This window comes from Leopardus geoffroyi, chromosome A3 (assembly GCF_018350155.1).
Source record: "Leopardus geoffroyi isolate Oge1 chromosome A3, O.geoffroyi_Oge1_pat1.0, whole genome shotgun sequence".
In the NCBI taxonomy this organism is placed as follows: Eukaryota; Metazoa; Chordata; class Mammalia; order Carnivora; family Felidae; genus Leopardus; species Leopardus geoffroyi.
Window position 1 is genome coordinate 102,811,199 of NC_059336.1, and position 17,995 is coordinate 102,829,193.

General features: G+C 42.1%; 1 protein-coding gene across 3 annotated transcripts in view; it reads right to left on the reverse strand.

Moving 5' to 3' along the window:
* Nucleotides 1-664: 664 nt before the first annotated feature.
* The window catches only part of TTL (tubulin tyrosine ligase), a 38,319-nt gene continuing 20,988 nt past the window's right edge, over nt 665-17,995 (reverse strand). The window contains exons 4-7 of one of the 3 annotated variants that reach the window (XM_045446861.1): nt 17,007-17,142; nt 15,809-16,078; nt 7,082-7,225; nt 665-4,148 (exon numbers count right to left, since the gene is read on the reverse strand). In XM_045446861.1, the coding sequence (XP_045302817.1) occupies nt 4,034-4,148; nt 7,082-7,225; nt 15,809-16,078; nt 17,007-17,142 (665 nt within the window). In that variant the 3' untranslated portion in view covers nt 665-4,033. Of the gene's footprint in view, nt 4,149-4,806; nt 5,797-7,081; nt 7,226-15,808; nt 16,079-17,006; nt 17,143-17,995 lie in introns of those variants that run through there. The other 2 variants (XM_045446862.1, XM_045446863.1) reach the window with 2 other exon arrangements.

Consider the following 17,995-nt stretch of genomic DNA (forward strand, 5'->3'; position numbering starts at 1 on the left):
GTCTTAGTAAAGACTTCATGGCCTTCTGGCTGATTGTAGAATCCTTTCAGAAAGCCTCTCTACCTCCTCCCTTCTCACAACCATGGGACTCATCTGACAATCTGCATCATGATTCAGACAATATACAAGACATGTAAGACATGGACTGGATTTGGGCTGTGGAAATTGTTCCAATGCTTCACCCTAGAAGAGCTCATTACACTTTCAAAAGACAATCTGTTGGCTTATGTATTCAGTAACATGCTGGGGTCAGCCAACAATGGCCACATCTGGCTTGTGTTTGTGTGTACTAAAAAAAATAAATAAAAATAAAAAGAATTTAAAAGTAGGCTCCATGACCAGCATGTAGCCCAATGCGGGGCTTGAACTCATGACCCCGAGATCAAGACCTGAGTTGAGATCAAGAGTCAGACGCTCACCCATCTGAGCCACCCAGATGCCTCTGTTTTAAATTTTTAAAGAGTTGGTTAAAAAAAAAAAAAAAAAGAAGAATATGCAACAAAGAACCTGTTTGGTTTGCAAAGCCTAGAATATTTACTAATCTGACCCTTTCCAAAAAAAGTCTGTCTACCTCTGAGTAACGAAGTCATGGATTCAAATAGCCAGTGCTCTCCTAGGATAGTCAACAACCACAATAAGATGATAGAACCCAAGGGCACAAAAATACTTGAAATATTACTTTACTTTAATGCTCTGGGAATTTTAAACATTCATAAAATCACCTTATTTTCAGAAGTCATTTCCTCTTAGGTACAGATTCTGTGTTCAGGATCAGAGACAAGTGTGTCATTGCATTTTCGCCACAGCAGCCACATGCTGCAGGAAACCTAACTCTGGCACCTTGTCTTCTCTAGTAGAGTCCCCCCCACGCCCACAACAGGGCTGGGTCCACACGTGCTGGACACAACCTTGGCTGTCAATAAAAACACCCTCTGGGAGCTTCACCGCTGCTTGCGGATTCCGTGGATCCCATACGTTTCCAGCACTGCTAAGTCTGAGATAATGATCCTGAGGCACTAGTTTGAAATATCAAGTCAGCTGGGAAGTATGCCGGCACCTGCTCCACTGTATCCTACAGACACGGAGGCACTTCAATGTTCTGGGTAAAATCGAGTTTAGGATTACGCCAGGAGTTAAGTGTGAGGGAAGGGGCTTTTCTCTCAAGCGTTAATAATCTTAACACATATTTAACAGATTTATAAATTCCTGTCTGTTTACACTTGTTGTCAGGGCTTCACAAACTGTGTGAGTAAATGAAAGCACGTTTGCGTTTACAAATGCTGGGACAGGAAGCAAAAAGAGAACGTGCTTAGACAGCAGTTGCCTGTATCAGGGCAACAACATGGTCATTCTTAAAGAAATGCCTGTCCTTCCAAAAGGAACTTTAAAAAAAAAAGTCCTAGGCCTTATCTGATTATTCTAAGGTAATAATGCGTTTGTCTTTCCTTCTCAAGCAGTAGTTGAAGGCATCTCAGAGCATACTGATGCCTGACGTTTGGATTCGATTGGTCAGAGGTGGGAGAGAGGGGGAGGGTGTAGACACCAACATTTTTTAAAAGCTTCCCCAGTGAGTCCAGCATACTGTCAACACTGAGAACCTTGGTACTACAGGTTCTCGAGTCTTCCTAATTTCACCTGTCCTCACTAAACGCCCTTGAGGTAGTCCCTGGGTCAGGCAACAATTTCTTCCATGAGATAAGAAACTAAGGCACAGTGAGGTTAACGAGTTCATCTCACACTGTGCAGCTAAATGACACCACCAAGACTGGAATCATCTCCAAATAAAGAACACCTCCTCCCCCAGCAACTGGCGAAATGTACTCGGACTGCACATATAAAGACTAACTGAAGAGCGAGGCATAACCATCTGTGCCAAGGATATCATGGAAAGGTATGGAACAGTTCGGAGGCAACCATCCCACTTGATTGAAAATAAATGCATAAAATAGATACTTATTTGAAACCATGTGAGGAATGAAGCAGAACCTTCTTTTTAAAGCCTTACTTCCCTCACGTATATGCTACTGATTTAAATTTCTTAGAAAATCCATCAAGATCCATGAACTTCCAACATCTATTCTTAGCTCTGTCACTGTAAGTGCTGGAAAACTCTCAAATGTCCCTTTAATTTGGGTCGAAAAGATTGCTACAAATCTGCGTTCACATGTGATAGCACTACAGAAACCTCCATGCTTTCCCCAAAACCAGTCCACAGAGACCTCCCAAGGACTCAGACACTTAGACTTTCTAGACACTAACCCAACAGTGCTGGGCCTCCAAGACTGACCTCCACCACTAACTGTTTTATTTTGCTCTGGATGCAAACCTCATTATCTGTTTTCTGGGTAACCACCCAGGCTTTTGTCTTGTAATTCCAAATTCACAGAAAAGCTAAACCAGCTGGGCCCTTCTCCTTCACCCCGACATAATGCCATCACATCCTACACCCACTGCTGCATCTATGAAATATTCCTTTCTTCACTGTAAGCTCCCACATCTCATCATGTTTGAGGAGGCGTTGCTCTCTTTTCTCTTTTTAAAAGTCTCCCTGACTACAGAACTGTTGTCTGGTGACAAGTAGAGAGAATAATGGAGCACATATATACACGCAGGAAGAACACAGTATGTATTGGACAGGGGGCCTGCTGTGGTTCCCAGCACACTCTATGGAGAACCTGTTCAGTCAGCTCACACTGAACGCAAGTAGCATCTTGTTCTTCCCACTGGTAGTGATGCAGCCTCCTGAAAAATCTACAGAATATTTGATCCAGTAAATGGAAACTACACCTAATAGGACACATTTGCTGACCTACAAGATGCTCTGTGGACCTCTGAAACCATGTCTTTCCCAGGCCAGACATACACTCGTTCGGAGCCTCACCCTGACGTCAAGAGGCAGAAGCAGAGAAAAGAACAAAACCCTGGAACAAAACCTCTTCCAGCTCCTGCAGGAGGTGCTTGGAGAGCAAGAAAATGGAGGAAAGCCGCCTGGGTCTGGGGCAGTGCCACCTGGTGGCGGCGGTGGGGTGTATGTGGAATTCTACTCTCCTGCCCCCTAGAGGGGTTTTTACAAAAGTTAAAACAGCAACAACAATAACAACAACAACAACAACAACAACAAAAAGAGAACAAAAGGGAACTTTGCAAAAGTGCATGTAGAGTTCTGGTTAAAACCAAGATAACTGAGAATCATCATATTTCAAAGATCCACCATACCCAACTATTAAGTAAAGCAAGACATCGTGTTTTTTTCTCTCTCATGCTTATTTGATGCTTATGTTGTGGCAAACTTGCTGTTTGGTTTCTAAAACATGCACAGAGTAGATCGAGAGCAGCATTTGCCGTTTTGGTGCCCAGCCCACAGCAATCCTGACAGGTGACTGACCAAACGCCATCAGGAATGTGGTGAGGAAAACCCCCTTTGCCGCGAGGTGGCGCCTAGCACGGAACCAAGGACTGTTGGTGCATGCTTGTCCAGACTCCCACGGGCAGGGTGCTGTGGAGAAGGATGGGCGGGGAACACATCGGCCACCTCCCGAAAGCTATCACATCCGATCCCTGTCCCAGACAAAAGGGTTGCAGCTGGGCATAGAGCTAAGGCACTAAGGCTGCAGCAGGTGGAAAGACACCAACCAAAGGTCCAACAGTCTCGACCCCCAGGGAGGAGAGGCGCTGCTCACAATGCTGCCTTAGGATAAAAATTGGATTTTTTTTTTTTTTTTAAAGAACGAGAACATAAAATAATCAAGTCCCTGTCTTTTCCCCTTCGAAGAATATTGTACTCTCCCCTCAGAGAAGTTTGCCGCGGTTTTCACATCTCGACACCAGTGCTGCGAGTGCCACCTGGGAACCCCTGAGCAACCACTCTTCGGGGAAGTCGCCTTTTTTTCTCATGCTCTCTCTTCGATCACGGCTTGGCCGGTTGCCTCTCTTTCTCCAGTTCTGGCTTGGGAACGAGCGATCCTGACCTTTCACCTTCCCCTGGAGCAGGAGCTCATGCTTCTTCTGAGGCAGCTCTGGGCACCTCCCTGGGTCACAGCTTGATGAACGCGGCCGGCTGGACGTGCTGTGGCTCCACGTCTGGGGGCGGGAAGACACTGGATATGGCTATGTCCACGATGCCCTGGCACAGTTCTGCATAGAGCTTCCTGAAACGGGTTTTTAGAAATATCACTGAAGATGTTCATCAAAACGCACATGAAAAGTCATGATGTTTATCACCAGGACCTGCCCTAGATGTTCCATCTCGTGACCAAATTTATAAAACTGGTTTCCACTGTACATACGAATGCTGCACGAGGCATGGCATGAAGATAAAGCACCCCGTTAACAAACATTTCTAGAAGGTCTCAGGTGAACAGACAAACAGCTCCTGCTCTCACCGGCAGGGAAGACGGGCAATTTTCAAGGGTAAGTCTTTCATCTGGCCTGTCTGCAGTGGGTATACAGCCCCCTCTCTGTGTGGCTGAGGAAACTCCAGGAAAGACAGCTAAGGAGTCACCCAGGAGTGACAGCTAAGCCAAGATCTGGAGAACGAGTGAAGTCAGACAAACAGTGGATGACGGGGGGTGGGGGCTGAGTGGTTCAGTCAGTTAAGTGTCTGACTTCGGCTCAGGTCATGATCTTGCGGTTCACAAGCTTGAGGCCCGTGTTGAGCTCTGTGCTGACAGCTCAGAGCCCAGAGCCTGCTTTGGATTCTGTGTCTCCGCCTTTCTCTCTGCCCCTTCCCTGCTCATGTTCTGTCTCTCTCTCAAAAATAAGTAAAAACATTTTTAAAAATTTAGAAAAGAGGATGGAGGAGAGACAGACCCAAAAAGGCAGAAGGAAGGGGAAAACAGGGAAGGGGAGAGGAGGAGAGAAAGAGAGAACATGTTGGGGGAGGGGGAAAAGAGGGGCAGCGCCCATGGAAGGAGCAGTGTGCATGGAGAGTGGGTTTTACAGGGACAAGAGCAGAAGAGGAGGTCCCTGTTGGAGGCTCTTGGCAAAAGCGTCCACGGTGATGGAGGATGACCTGTGGGAGAGCGAGGGCAGGGGAGGTGGACGGCAGGGACTGCCAAGGCTGGAGGCCAAGCTGACCACCCTCAAGCCAGAATCTGAGGGTAATGGAGAGAAGGAAGCCGGATCTGGGTCGGGATTCCAGCTTAGATTCTGTGCAGAGGGGAGGTGGTCATTCACGGGGACGGGCGAGCCTGGGGCAAGGGGTGCCTCTCAGACAGCCACAGACATCCTTGCAGGATGGTGGGCAGGCCGGTGCAGACACTGGTCTGGAACTTTGGCTGTGATGCAATTTGGTGGTTTTAAAATTATGAAGTTGAATAAGATCATGTTCAGAGAAAGATCATGTAATAGAGAAGACAAACAGCCAGGGCGGTGAGGAACATGGGGCCAATCTTGCTCACCCCTCCTCAGGCAAACCCTCCCGGTACAGAGTGTGCCTGAAGCCACAACAGAAGAGCATCTCAGCAAGGTGTGAGCAGCTGCCTCAAACACTGCCGAGAGACTCAGGGAAGTGCAGACAGAAAAGGGGCCACTGGACTTGGCAACGTGGACTTGGCTGGGGACCTTAGAGCAGTTTCTACGGGATGGAGGGGACAGCATCCAGCCCAGAATGATCCACGGCATGCATGAGGACAGAGGAAGAGGAGACGGCCTGAGCAGGCGCTGCTTTCTAGAAGTTTGGCTCTGACCCGAGTGGGGAGGAGGAGTCTCTGGAGCAGGACATGGCATCAGGGGAGGGCTCTTTTCTGACAGCTGTGGAAATCTGCTGTGCACCCACGTGCTGATGGGAACCACACCCTGAAGGGGGAGAAAGGATGATACTGTGAATGAGGAAGGCCAGGGGACGTAGGACAGGAGTGGGTATAGGGCACGGAGCACGAGGGAGGACAGAACCTTTACTGCAAGGACAGGGGAAAACAGGCAGGCTGAGGTGGATCTGGTGAAGAGAAGATGTGAGCCAGCCTGGTCTCCCCCTTGCTTCAGTCTGCTCACCTCTCCTTCCTCCTTCCGACTCAGTTCCAAACACCACCCCTCAACAGCAGCCCTTTGCTCAATGATATTAGCGTTCACATCCTTTACCAAGGATAAAATGTCCCAGCTTGTAATCTGTATTTGTCTGGTCCTCTGTCATGCCCGCAGTCTAAGGGCAGGGTCTGCATCTCTGCTCATGACTGTGACTCAGGGCCCAGTACGGGGCCTGGCGAGTTGGGGGGTACTAACGAGTACTGGTCGGCTGAAGGGAGTGCCGAACAAGACGAATCACACCCTCCATGTCGCAGCCACTGAGCACGTGGCAAAGGCCTGGCTCCTAATGAAAGAGCTACTTGTGTGTTAATACTGCCGCTTGTAGGCTTGGGACTTTCTCCTAAACCTGTGGAGGAAGATCACCTCAACTCCTCCAGGACATGGATGTGGGGAACCACGGAGGGGTTTCGACCTGATGAAAGTGAATCTTTAGAAAAACCAGCAGCATATGAGGATAAGGTCCGTCTGACTTTCCCTTACATCTAAGGCCTCCATCATGCTTTTGAGGGCACATTCTGTTCATCTGTGCAACTCCCACAGTGCCTGGCATGGGGCATGGTTCCACTGGATGCTATGTCCCCCTTCTGAATGCTCTCCCCTCCTCCCCTTGGTGCATGTGACACTCTTCTCTTACATATCATTTCTAGCTCCACTGTGCCTACAATGCCTTCTCAGAACACTTTTTGCCCAGGGAGCCCCTCGATTTCTTGGTCATCATCGTCCCGGTCCACTCACAGGACCTGCTCCCTGAACCGGTCACACAAGAGGGTCTCCTCTGGCAGTTTTTTAGCTTTGTTGAAACTTTCATAGCAACTACCGCCCACTTGAGCACAGACTACTGCTCAACACACATGGGGGAATTAGGAAGGACTGACTCAGCAAAGCCCCCTGACCCCCGCCAGCCAGGGTCCGGCCAAAGGATACCCTCCCCGACAGCAGTTACATGGTCTACACTTGAACACTTTGGTAATGGAAACTCACTACCTTGCCAAGATAGGCTATTCCTACTGTGGAACCAACTTCCCATTTGTTAAAACGCAGTGGTGTTCAGGCTTACTGGGCACAAGCTGGGGCGCCGTTGACCTCAATGAGCCAGACCTTCAGCTCCTCGTCCACCATGAAGTCAAAGCCAAAGAGCTGGAAGCTCTGGTAAGGGAGGTGCCTGGTGCTGATGGCGGGCTCCACGCTCATGAGGCAGCTTCTGTGGGGCAGAGTGGGAGAGCTCGCTGAGAACGGGTTGGTTGAGGGAGAAGGAACACAGAAGACATACTTGGATGATTTTATATCAAAAGTGCTGATAAAAATCCACTTTGACTTAATTTTTATTTTATTAAAAATTTTTTTTAAATGTTTTATTTATTTTTGAGAGAGGAAGAGAAAGAGGGTGAGTGAGCAAGCAGGGCAGGGACAGAGAGAGAGGGAGACACAGAATCCCAAGCAGGCTCCAGGCTCTGAGCTGTCAGCACAGAGCCGGACACAGGGCTCAAACTCAAGAGCAGTGAGGTCATGACCTGAGACGAAGTCGGACGCTTAACCAAATGAACCGCCCAGGTGCCGTGAGACTTTATTTTTAGGTAATCTCTATACCCAACACCCAGCTCGAACTCACAACCCAGAGATCAAGAGCTACACACTCTACTGAGACAGTTGGGTGCCCCAATTCTCTCTTTTAAATTTGTTACCAACGGGGCGCCTGGGTGGCGCAGTCGGTTAAGCGTCCGACTTCGGCCAGGTCACGATCTCGCGGTCTGTGAGTTCGAGCCCCGCGTCGGGCTCTGGGCTGATGGCTCAGAGCCTGGAGCCTGTTTCCGATTCTGTGTCTCCCTCTCTCTCTGCCCCTCCCCCGTTCATGCTCTGTCTCTCTCTGTCCCAAGAATAGATAAACGTTGAAAAAAAAAATTTTTTAAAAAAAAAAATAAATTTGTTACCAACAGATTATTCAAGACAATACTACTTATCAAGCTATTTGTTAGAAAACTCTGCAGTCCTGTTCTTACAGGTAGGGGCTGCTTTCCTACCACAGCCCTGAGTCACCGTGGCCCGTGGATAGGTGGATTCCTCCAACAGTAGGGCTGCTGCCATATTTGTTTATAATAAATAAAACACTCCCACGCATTTTTGCCATATGAAAGAAATGGACTACCGTTTGGTGAAGGGCAAAATTTGCAGTGAAGCTGGCCTCATGCATTTCTTCCACTAGCTCCAGTTCTAATGCCAAATTATTACTAATTAAAAGATTTAAATATTGAAATAGAAAATAGAATTATTATGAACACCACTACTGTTCAAAAAAATTGGGAAAAAACACAAACACAAAAAAGTTCAAAGTCAATCTCAGAAAATGAGTAAGTACATGAGATCTAAGGTCAGGGGGCTAAGGCCAAAATTTGGGACAAGTTTTTTTTTAACCTCTCTGGGCCAAGCTTTGATTTCTTTACCCATAAAGGAAGGGGTAAAAATAATACCTAGTGCTAGTGCTGGGATAGTTCAATGAAATAATTTATAAAGAACCTATGAATAATAAATCACTGTTTTCCAGAATAACCATCCCAGACAACCTATGCTATTTCTGTTTTATGAAGACCTTCCCTGATTTTTCCCTCAACTGAATGTTGGGGCAAAATATCTATTCTAGTAATAAAATATGTTATGACAACTCTAAGATTACCAGGAATGGCTTTCCTCCTACACAACTGTATGTTTAGAAGGAAAAATAAAGAAATTGGCTTCCATGTGACTGACTCCACAATGTACCTGTACGGGTAGTTTGTGACTAATGACATTAAAGAACCGGGACCTCTAAAAAAAAAAAAGAAAAGAAAGAAAGAAAGAAAGAAAGAAAGAAAGAAAGAAAGAAAGAAAGAAAGAACGAACGAACTGGGACCTCTGTGAACTTGGAGCCGGGGTCTTGCTCCCCCGACTTCCCTCCATCTCGACCCCCTCCAAGTGTCAACTTACTTTTTCTCCCCCTGAAAAGGAAAATATTTCTATGCATATATTTAAACCTTTAAATATAATTTTGGTCAGTTAGCCATTTAACAACCAACTGGAATAAAATTTTCTTCTCTCATTCATTTTTAACCTACACTGGTAAGGCACATATCACATTTTTTTTCTGTATCTTTATCTCTACTATGAAAGAATACCCTTAACTTTTTTTTAAACATTTTTACACATGACATTTTGTTTTATTTTTATTTTATTTTTTTCTTCCAGTTTATTTTTCTGAGAGAGAGAGAGCAAGCAGAGGAGGGACAAAGGGAGAAAGGGAGAGAGAGAATTTCAAGCAGGCTTTGTGCTGTTAGCACAGGCCAAGGTGGGGTCCAATGCCATGAACCATGAGATCATGACCTGAGCTGAAACCAAGAGTTGGACTATCAACTGACTGAGCCACCCAGGCGCCCCTTATTTTATTAAAAAAATTTTTTTTAAACATTTTAATTCATTTTTGAGAGACAGGGACAGAGCGTGAGTCAGGGAAGGGCAGAGAGAGAGGGAAACACAGAATCCAAAGCAGGCTCCAGGCTCTGAGTGGTCAGCACAGAGCCTGATGCAGGGCTGGAACTCACGAATCACAAGATCATGACCTGAGCCAAAGTTGGACGCTTAACCAACTTAGCCACCCATGTACCCCAAATGTTTGTTTATTTTTGAGAGAGAAAGAGAGAGGGAAAGAGCGTGTGCACACGTGGACGCGCTTGCCCATGCATGAGAGGGGGAGGGGTAGAGAGCAAGGGAGACAGAAGACCCAAAGCGGACTCTGCACTGACAGCAGAGAGCCCTATGTGGGACTCACAAACTCACAAACCAAAAGATCATGACCTGAGCCAAAGCTGGATGCTTAAGTGTCTGAGCCACCCAGGCGCCCCTAACTTTTAATTAAAATATCCTTTCCAATATTATAATTAAGAAAACATTTAAATTTAACAGATGTTTATGATAGAAAGAAAGAAAGAAAGAAAGAAAGGGAAAGAAGGAAAGAAAAGAAAGAACCCCAACAAAGTGAAAGAAACATGCTCAAACAGATAAAGGAAAAACCGAGAGCCAGAAGCAAATCAAAATTAAATATTTTTTTTAATTTGCTGGAAGCTCAAGATTAATAATTCACTTTAAAGAATTTTTTTCATCATTGGAGACTTTATACAGTACATCTTTTTTCAGCAGGAGTGGGAAGTTAGGGGGAGGCTAGCAGGGGGAAAAAAACCACACACATACACGCATAAGAGCTGTTGGGAGCATTTATAGCACCAAAGTAGCAGCACTCTCTGAACTGTACAGAACAATGGGGGAGTGGTGATGGTGGTGGTGGTATAACAAATATCTAATAAATCTTTTGCCTAAAATAGGAAATCTTTCTTCAGCATACTTGATTTCTCTGGTGTCAGAATTCTAAGCACCTATAATCCCCGAAGGAATGGGACTCTATAATTATTCTGCCAGACTCTATAGTAGAATACATTAAGGAAAAAGTCTCAGTCATTGTGACAGGTGGTAATGACAGAACAGATAAGAGACCAACAGAACAGAATGGAGATCACTCACATAAAGGATCACCTGATTTATAACAAAGCCTCACCAAAATACAGTGAGGAAAGGTCAGCCTTATGCACAAATGGTCCTGGGTCAACGGGATACCCCATAGAGAAACATGACACTTGACATATAACAATTCAGGTAGATTATAGGTCTAAAATATAAAAGATAAAGACCAAGATGTCCATCGACTATAGAAGGGATAAATCATGTAATAATCACACAACGAAATAGCACACAGCAGTAAAAAAGGTAAATTACTCCTATGCAACAATACAGATGAAACCCATAGGTATAATTGTGAAAAAAGTTGAACAGGAAACAGGAAATACAGTATAATTCCATTTACATAAAGTGTAAGAGTAAGCAAAAGGATGGTAATAAAAGTCAGAAGAGTGGCTATCAGTGGCATGAAGTATATATTTTGAGGGAGTTCAAGAAAGTATTCTGAGGTGCTGTAAATATTTTATATCATGATTCGTGTAATGATTATCTGAGTATACGCATAATTAGAAGTTCACCACACTGTACACTTAAGATGTATGGAATTTACCATACACATGTTATACCTCAACTTAAAAAAAATCTCTATTGGGGGCGCCTGGGTGGCTCAGTCGGTTAAGTGTCCGACTTCGGCTCAGGTCATGATCTCGTGGCTCGTGAGTTCAAGCCCCGCGTCAGGCTCTGTGCTGATGGCTCAGAGCCTGGAGCCTGTTTCAGATTCTGTGTCTCCCTCTCTCTCTGACCCTCCCCCGTTCATGCTCTGTCTCTGTCTCAAAAATAAATAAACGTTAAAAAAATTTAAAAAAAATCTCTATTGGATTTAGTAAACTATAATAAATGAGTAATAGCACTAAAAAAATTATTTGCAGGCATATCAAGAAACAGGACCGAGAGAAAAAACAGACAACAGAAGCAAACATGTAAGTCAGGGGTTGGCAAACTTTTTCTACAAAGGACCAGACAGTAACTATTTTAGATTTTGAAGGCTACAGAGAGTTTCTGCTACGTATTCTTCTATTTCTAAAAAATCTTTTAAAAATGTAAAAACCACTTTTAGCTTATGGTTTATATGAAAACGGGCTTTAGGTTGGATTCGGCCCATAGGACATAGTTTGCTAACCTCTACTACAGGTAATTCAGATTTCAGACTAATCACATGAAGATGTTAAAGAATCACTGTTAACATGTTCAAGACGATATAAGACAAGTGGGAAATTTCACAAGAGAACTATAATCGAAAAAGGGTCAAATGGAAATTCTAGAACCGGAAAGCACAATCCCTAAAATCAAGAGCTCAAGAGATGAGTTATCAACACATTTTATTGGCATTTTCCTTTTTCCTTTTTAAACAGGTTTCAATTGCTAAAGGAAGAGACCAAATGATACACAAAAACCATGGGAGAAATATGAGACAGTGAAAAGGATTGGTACCATGTAATTACAGCCCCAGAGGAAAGAAGAATGGGACAAAAGCCAAAAGGGAAAAGATGGCGGCCATGAATATTCCAAAACAAATAAAAGACCTGCAGCCGCAGATTCAAGAAGCACTATGACACGTAAGCAGCAATAAGTACAAAGACAAGTATACACAACTCACAGTAACGCTTATAAAAATGGATGAAAATAAATCTTCAAAACAGAGAAAAGACACAGAGCAAGCTAAAATTGTTGCTGACACCTCAAAGGAAGAGACAGAAGCCAGAAAGAGACAGAAGCCAGAAGACAATGGCAAGCCATCTTCAAAGTGTTTAAAAAAAAAAAAAAAAAAAAAAAAAGATTTTGCTGATCTAGAAATCCATTTCCATAACATGTCTTTAAAAAATCTTTCCACGTCTTTAAAAACATAAAGAAAACATAGGTGCACCTGTGTGGCTCAGTCAGTTAAGCATCCGACTTCGGCTCAGCTCATGATCTCACAGTCCATGACTTTGAGACTGGCATCAGGCTCGGTGCTGAAAGCTCACAGCCTGGAGCCTGCTTTGCCTCTCTCTTCTGCCTCTCACTGCCCCTCCCTCCCCCCTCTCTCTCTCTCTCAAAAAAATAAACATTTAAAAAAATCTCAAGAAAAAATAAATGTAGATAAATTATTAGATAAATAAAAAACCAAAATGATTCATCAGCAGCAGACTTTACTTAAAAAGGAATAAAAATGAGTTTTTTAAGAATTAGGAAACTGATGGGGCGCCTGGGTCGCTCAGTCGGTTGAGCGTCCGACTTTGGCTCAGGTCATGATCTCACGGTTCGGGAATTCGAGCCCCGCGTTGGGCTCTGTGCTGACAGCTCAGAGCCTGGAGCATGCTTCAGATTCTGTGTCCCCCTCTCTCCCCGCCCCACCCCTGCTTGTGCTCTGTCTCTCTCTGTCTTTCAAAAATGAATAAACATAAAAAAAAAAAAAAAGAGTTAGGAAACTGATCCTAGACAAAAGCAAGAAAATGCATGAAAGAAAAAAAAGCAACATAAAAGGTTAAAATGTATAGGAAAATCTAAATGACTATTAACTCTATAATAATAATGATGATGATAATGATGATGTCTTGTGAGTTTAAAATATAGGTGGCATTAATGACCACCACGTATCTACAATCCAATTCCTTTAGGATCCCTTCTCTGGTCCCTTCTGCTTCCCCTTCAGAGATAACCACTATTTTGAATTTTATGTTTTTCATTCCTTCAGTTCTCTATTTTAACCACACATGCACATTCCTCTAAATAACTTCAGTTTTGCTTTTCAATTTATATGAACAGTATCAACCTGTATGCATCTTGTATACACAGTTTATATTTTTTGTAATTTTTGCTTGACATTACGTTTGTGTAACAGCAGTGAAAATATCCTTCAGGAATAAGGTGAGACAAAGGCATTCTCAGATGACAGAAAATTAAAAGACGTTATTACCTACAGAACGAACTGCTCTAAAAGAAATGCTAAAGTCTAAAGGGAAATAATACCAGAGAGAAACTTGGAACTTCAGGACTGAAGCAAGAGAATAAAAAAAAGGCAAATAAAAAAATATTTTTCTCTTTTTATATTTAAAGTGGGTTTCTTGTAGACAGCATACAATTTGGTCTTGTATTAAAAAAAAATCCAACCTAATAATCTGTCATACATATAATATATACATATGAATATTGGTAACAAAAATTATAACATTACGTGGTAGAGATTTCAATGTATGTAGATGTAATATATACAACAACTATAGAGGGGGAGAGTTAAGTGAACTATAAGGTTATAAGTTTTCTGTACTTTATTTGAAGTGATAAATTATTAACTCTAAGAAGGCTGTGAAATAAATATTAGGTATATAAATCATAATCCCTAGAGTAAACACTAAGAGAGAGGGAGAAAGATAGCCAAATACTCAACAGAAAAATTAAAATAATTTTTATTTAAAAATTCTAAGTAATTCTAAGTAAATTCAATAATTCTAAGTAAACTGAAATAATTTCTATTTTAAAAAAATTTTTTTAACATTTATTCAGTTTTGAGAGACAGGGAGACACAGAATCCGAAGCAGGCTTCAGGCTCTGAGCTGTCAGCACAGAGCCTGACGTGGGGTTCGAACTCACAAACCACGAGATCATGACCTGGGCCAAAAAGTCAAGAGGCCCAACCAACTGAGCCACCGAGGCACTGCAGTAAATTCAAGTAATTTTTTAAAAGGGAGGCAATGGGAAAATGAAAAACAAAACCAAAAGGGGACAGTTAGTAAATAAAAAAATAGTACATATAAATCCAGCCAAACCAATAATAATTAAATTCAAATGATAAAAACACACCAATTAGAAAGGTAGAGATTACGATATTGGCTATTTTGTTAAACAAAACCTAACTATACACTGTCTACCAGAAGCCCACTTTAAATATAGAACGGAACAGAATAGGATAGAAGTAAAGGGATGGAGACATATCACTAATCAAAAAAAGCTGGAGTGGGGGCGCCTGGGTGGCGCAGTCGGTTAAGCGTCCGACTTCAGCCAGGTCACGATCTTGCGGTCCGTGAGTTCGAGCCCCGCGTCGGGCTCTGGGCTGATGGCTCGGAGCCTGGACCCTGTTTCCGATTCTGTGTCTCCCTCTCTCTCTGCCCCTCCCCCGTTCATGCTCTGTCTCTCTCTGTCCCAAAAATAAATAAACGTTGAAAAAAAAAAAATTTAAAAAAAAAAAAAAAAGCTGGAGTGGCTACATTAATTAATATCAGACAATGTACTTTAAAATATTACCAGAGATAAAGACAGAAATTACATATGGATAAAGTGGTCAGTTGCCAAAAAACAAAAAAGGTAACAATTCTAAATGTATATGCACCTAAAACATATCTTCAAAACATATAAAGCAAAACTGATAAAACTAAAGGAGACATAGATAAATCCAAAATTATACTTGGAGACTTCAATGTTTTCCCTTTCAATCATGAACAGAACAAGCAGAACAGAAATTCAGCAAGGATGTAAAAGACTTGAACAACACTAATCACTTTCACCTAATTCACATTTATAGAACACTCAGCCCAACTATAGCAGAATAAACGTTATTTTTAGTGCACATGGAACATTCACTAAAACTGGATCATATTGTGGGCCATGACACAAACTTTAACAAATTTTAAAGTATGTTCTCTCAGCATGATGGAATTAAAATAAAAATCAGTAATAGAAAAATTTCTTGAAAATCCCCAAATATTTGGAAATTAAGTGAAAATTTCTAAGTAACACAAGTCAAAGATGAAATCACAAGGAAAACTAGAAAATATTTTAATAAAATGAAAATGAAAACACAACATAGCAAAACCTGGGGGATGTGTCAGTAAGTATTTAGAGGGAAACTGACAGCATTAAATGCACTTAAAAAAGGTAATCTCTCAAATCAATGGTCTAACCTTTTGTGTTAAGGAAACTAGAAAACAAATTAAACCCCTCAAAAAAAGCAGAAGAAAGGAAATAATAAGGAGCATAAATCAAAGAAATAAAAAATAAAAACAATAGAGAAAATCAATAAAGCCGAAAGGTGACTTTTTAAAAAAGATAACACTGATAGACCTCTAGCCAATAGAGGTAAAATAGAAGATACCAATATAAAGAGTGCAAACAGTGACATCATTACAGTTCCTACAGATACTGAAGGGATAATAAAGGAATATTACAAATAACTTTTGTCCTTAGAGAGCTTAAATGGAATAATTCCTTGAAAGGCACAAACTTTCCAAAGCTTCTTCAAGACACACAACCAAAAAAGATACAATTCAGTTACCTTATTATATGTTTAATTTGTAGCAAGATACTACTCTCCAGGGTAATGTTCAAAGCACTTATTAGGTACTTATTGAACTCCTCAAAGAACATTTCATTCCCTTCTTCGTACTTTCCATAGTTCTTTGAGTATTCCTTCTGAATGCAGTGATTGGTCAAATGGCAGGTTTTGTCTTGGAAATTATCAACATGATATGGTTCTGAAGCAGTCCGAAGCACACCCTCTTTGTAGAGGTAGATATTATACTGATGATCCACTAAGACCCAGCTTCTGCAAGTCAATGAGAACAATTTTATTCAAAGTTTCTCCACAGTATATATATCATCCCCATTCCTTACCTTTTTTGGAGGAATGTAGAGGAAGGAGGTAGATTCTAAAATTGTATCAGGAAAGCCATAGCCAAGATAGCAGATTATGAATCTGCTATTAGCTAAGAGAGCAGATTATGACATAAATGACAAGAAGACTTTGATCAGTTCAAAAGATATAGCATTTTAAAGAGATCCAGATGGGCTGGGTCCTAAGGTTTATCCATGAAACCTCCATTTGCCATGTTTGCTCTATTAGTAATCTTAAAAGGAAGACTGTTCACCCTGAAGCTGATCTGACACAGAACTGGTGTTGAAGAAGCAGCAAGTCATTACAAAGGCATCAAGAAGACAGAGTCCTCAATGAGGAAATGTCAGCAAGGCCACAGGAAGGCTGGGGACAGGGCTGTTTAAAGCACGATACAACCTCTTACTCTATGCCAGGCCCATTGCTCAGAAAGTTAAAATCCAAAAACCTAAGGTGTGTTTATGAAATTCTTAAAAAATAGGACACAAATAATGAGGTAAGAACATTATTATTTTGTTGTGTCTTAATTATGAGTTGTATGTACATCTCACAGCTTTGTCCATAAGCAAGCCCCATACATTTAGACTCTCTTCTTTGGAGCCACAAGTCGTTTTGATTAAAGAAAACATACAAAAAAAGAGAAATCCATAATTTTAGCAACATTTTCTACAAAGAAAAGAGAAATACTATAGGAAAAACAGAAAATTAGGTACAGAACCTCAGTTCTATTAAGCTGTGCTCAATTTTGGCTACTTATGAAACATGGTCAAATACTTCCTTACATTCCATGTTACCCTCCTCATCACCCACCCCTGCATTTTTTTCACCTCAGTAACAAAAACTCCAGACACTGATGCATTACCGAATGTCAAATTTGCGGTGACCTGGCTCCAGAAGCAGAGGGTGCTCAAGGTATTTCTGGATCACATGCACCTGACCCTGGTTGTCAATGAAATCCAGAAGTTCTGAAGCCTCCGAGGAGATGAGGATGCCTTCACCTAACAGGGCAAAATTGTAACAGAAATCAGTCAAGTTCATCCCAAGAGTTAAAGCTCTCTACAAAGCCAGCGGGGAGATACTGGGAGAAAACTGGAAGGAGGCTTCTACTGGCCTGCTCACTCTTCCTCCTCCATCCCTTCAGTCCCCCAAGTCTCTCACACTCTTCCCTCTGCCCATAAGGGCACCAGGGCTATCTACTTCCTTCTCCACATAGGACCATGAACACTAACTACTTTGACAGGCTCCAACCATGAAATTTCCATTTTTACAGACATTCAAAACATCCAAGCATCCTAAATAAATGCCATTCTACTGTTGGTCACTAGCTACCATGATCAAAACTTTAATAAACCCACCTCTCACTCTACAGCTTATAGAAATATCCAGAAGGTTAGAGCATAAACACACTTGTACAAGTCAATTCCCTATAGCATTGTAATAGGAAAAATTATATACGTGTAAAGTGTCTATCAACATTAAATAAATGTCCTTTTCAACAGTTGTATTGAGATGCATATTACATACTATAAGATTTGCCCTTTTAATGTATACAATTCAATGGTTTTTCATATATCCAAGAGATTTGCAACCATCACTAACAATTTCAGAACATTTTCATCACCTCCCCCCAAAAACCCATGTCCATTAGCAGTCACTTCCCATTCCTTCCTTACCCTATTCTCTGACAACCACTAATATACTTGATGTCTCTATGGATTTGCTTAGTCTAGATGATTCATATAAATGGAATCATAAGATATGTGGCCTTTGTGTCTGGCTTCTTCACTTAGCATAATGTCTTCAAGATTCATCCATATTGTAACATGTACCACTACTTCATTCTTCCTTTCC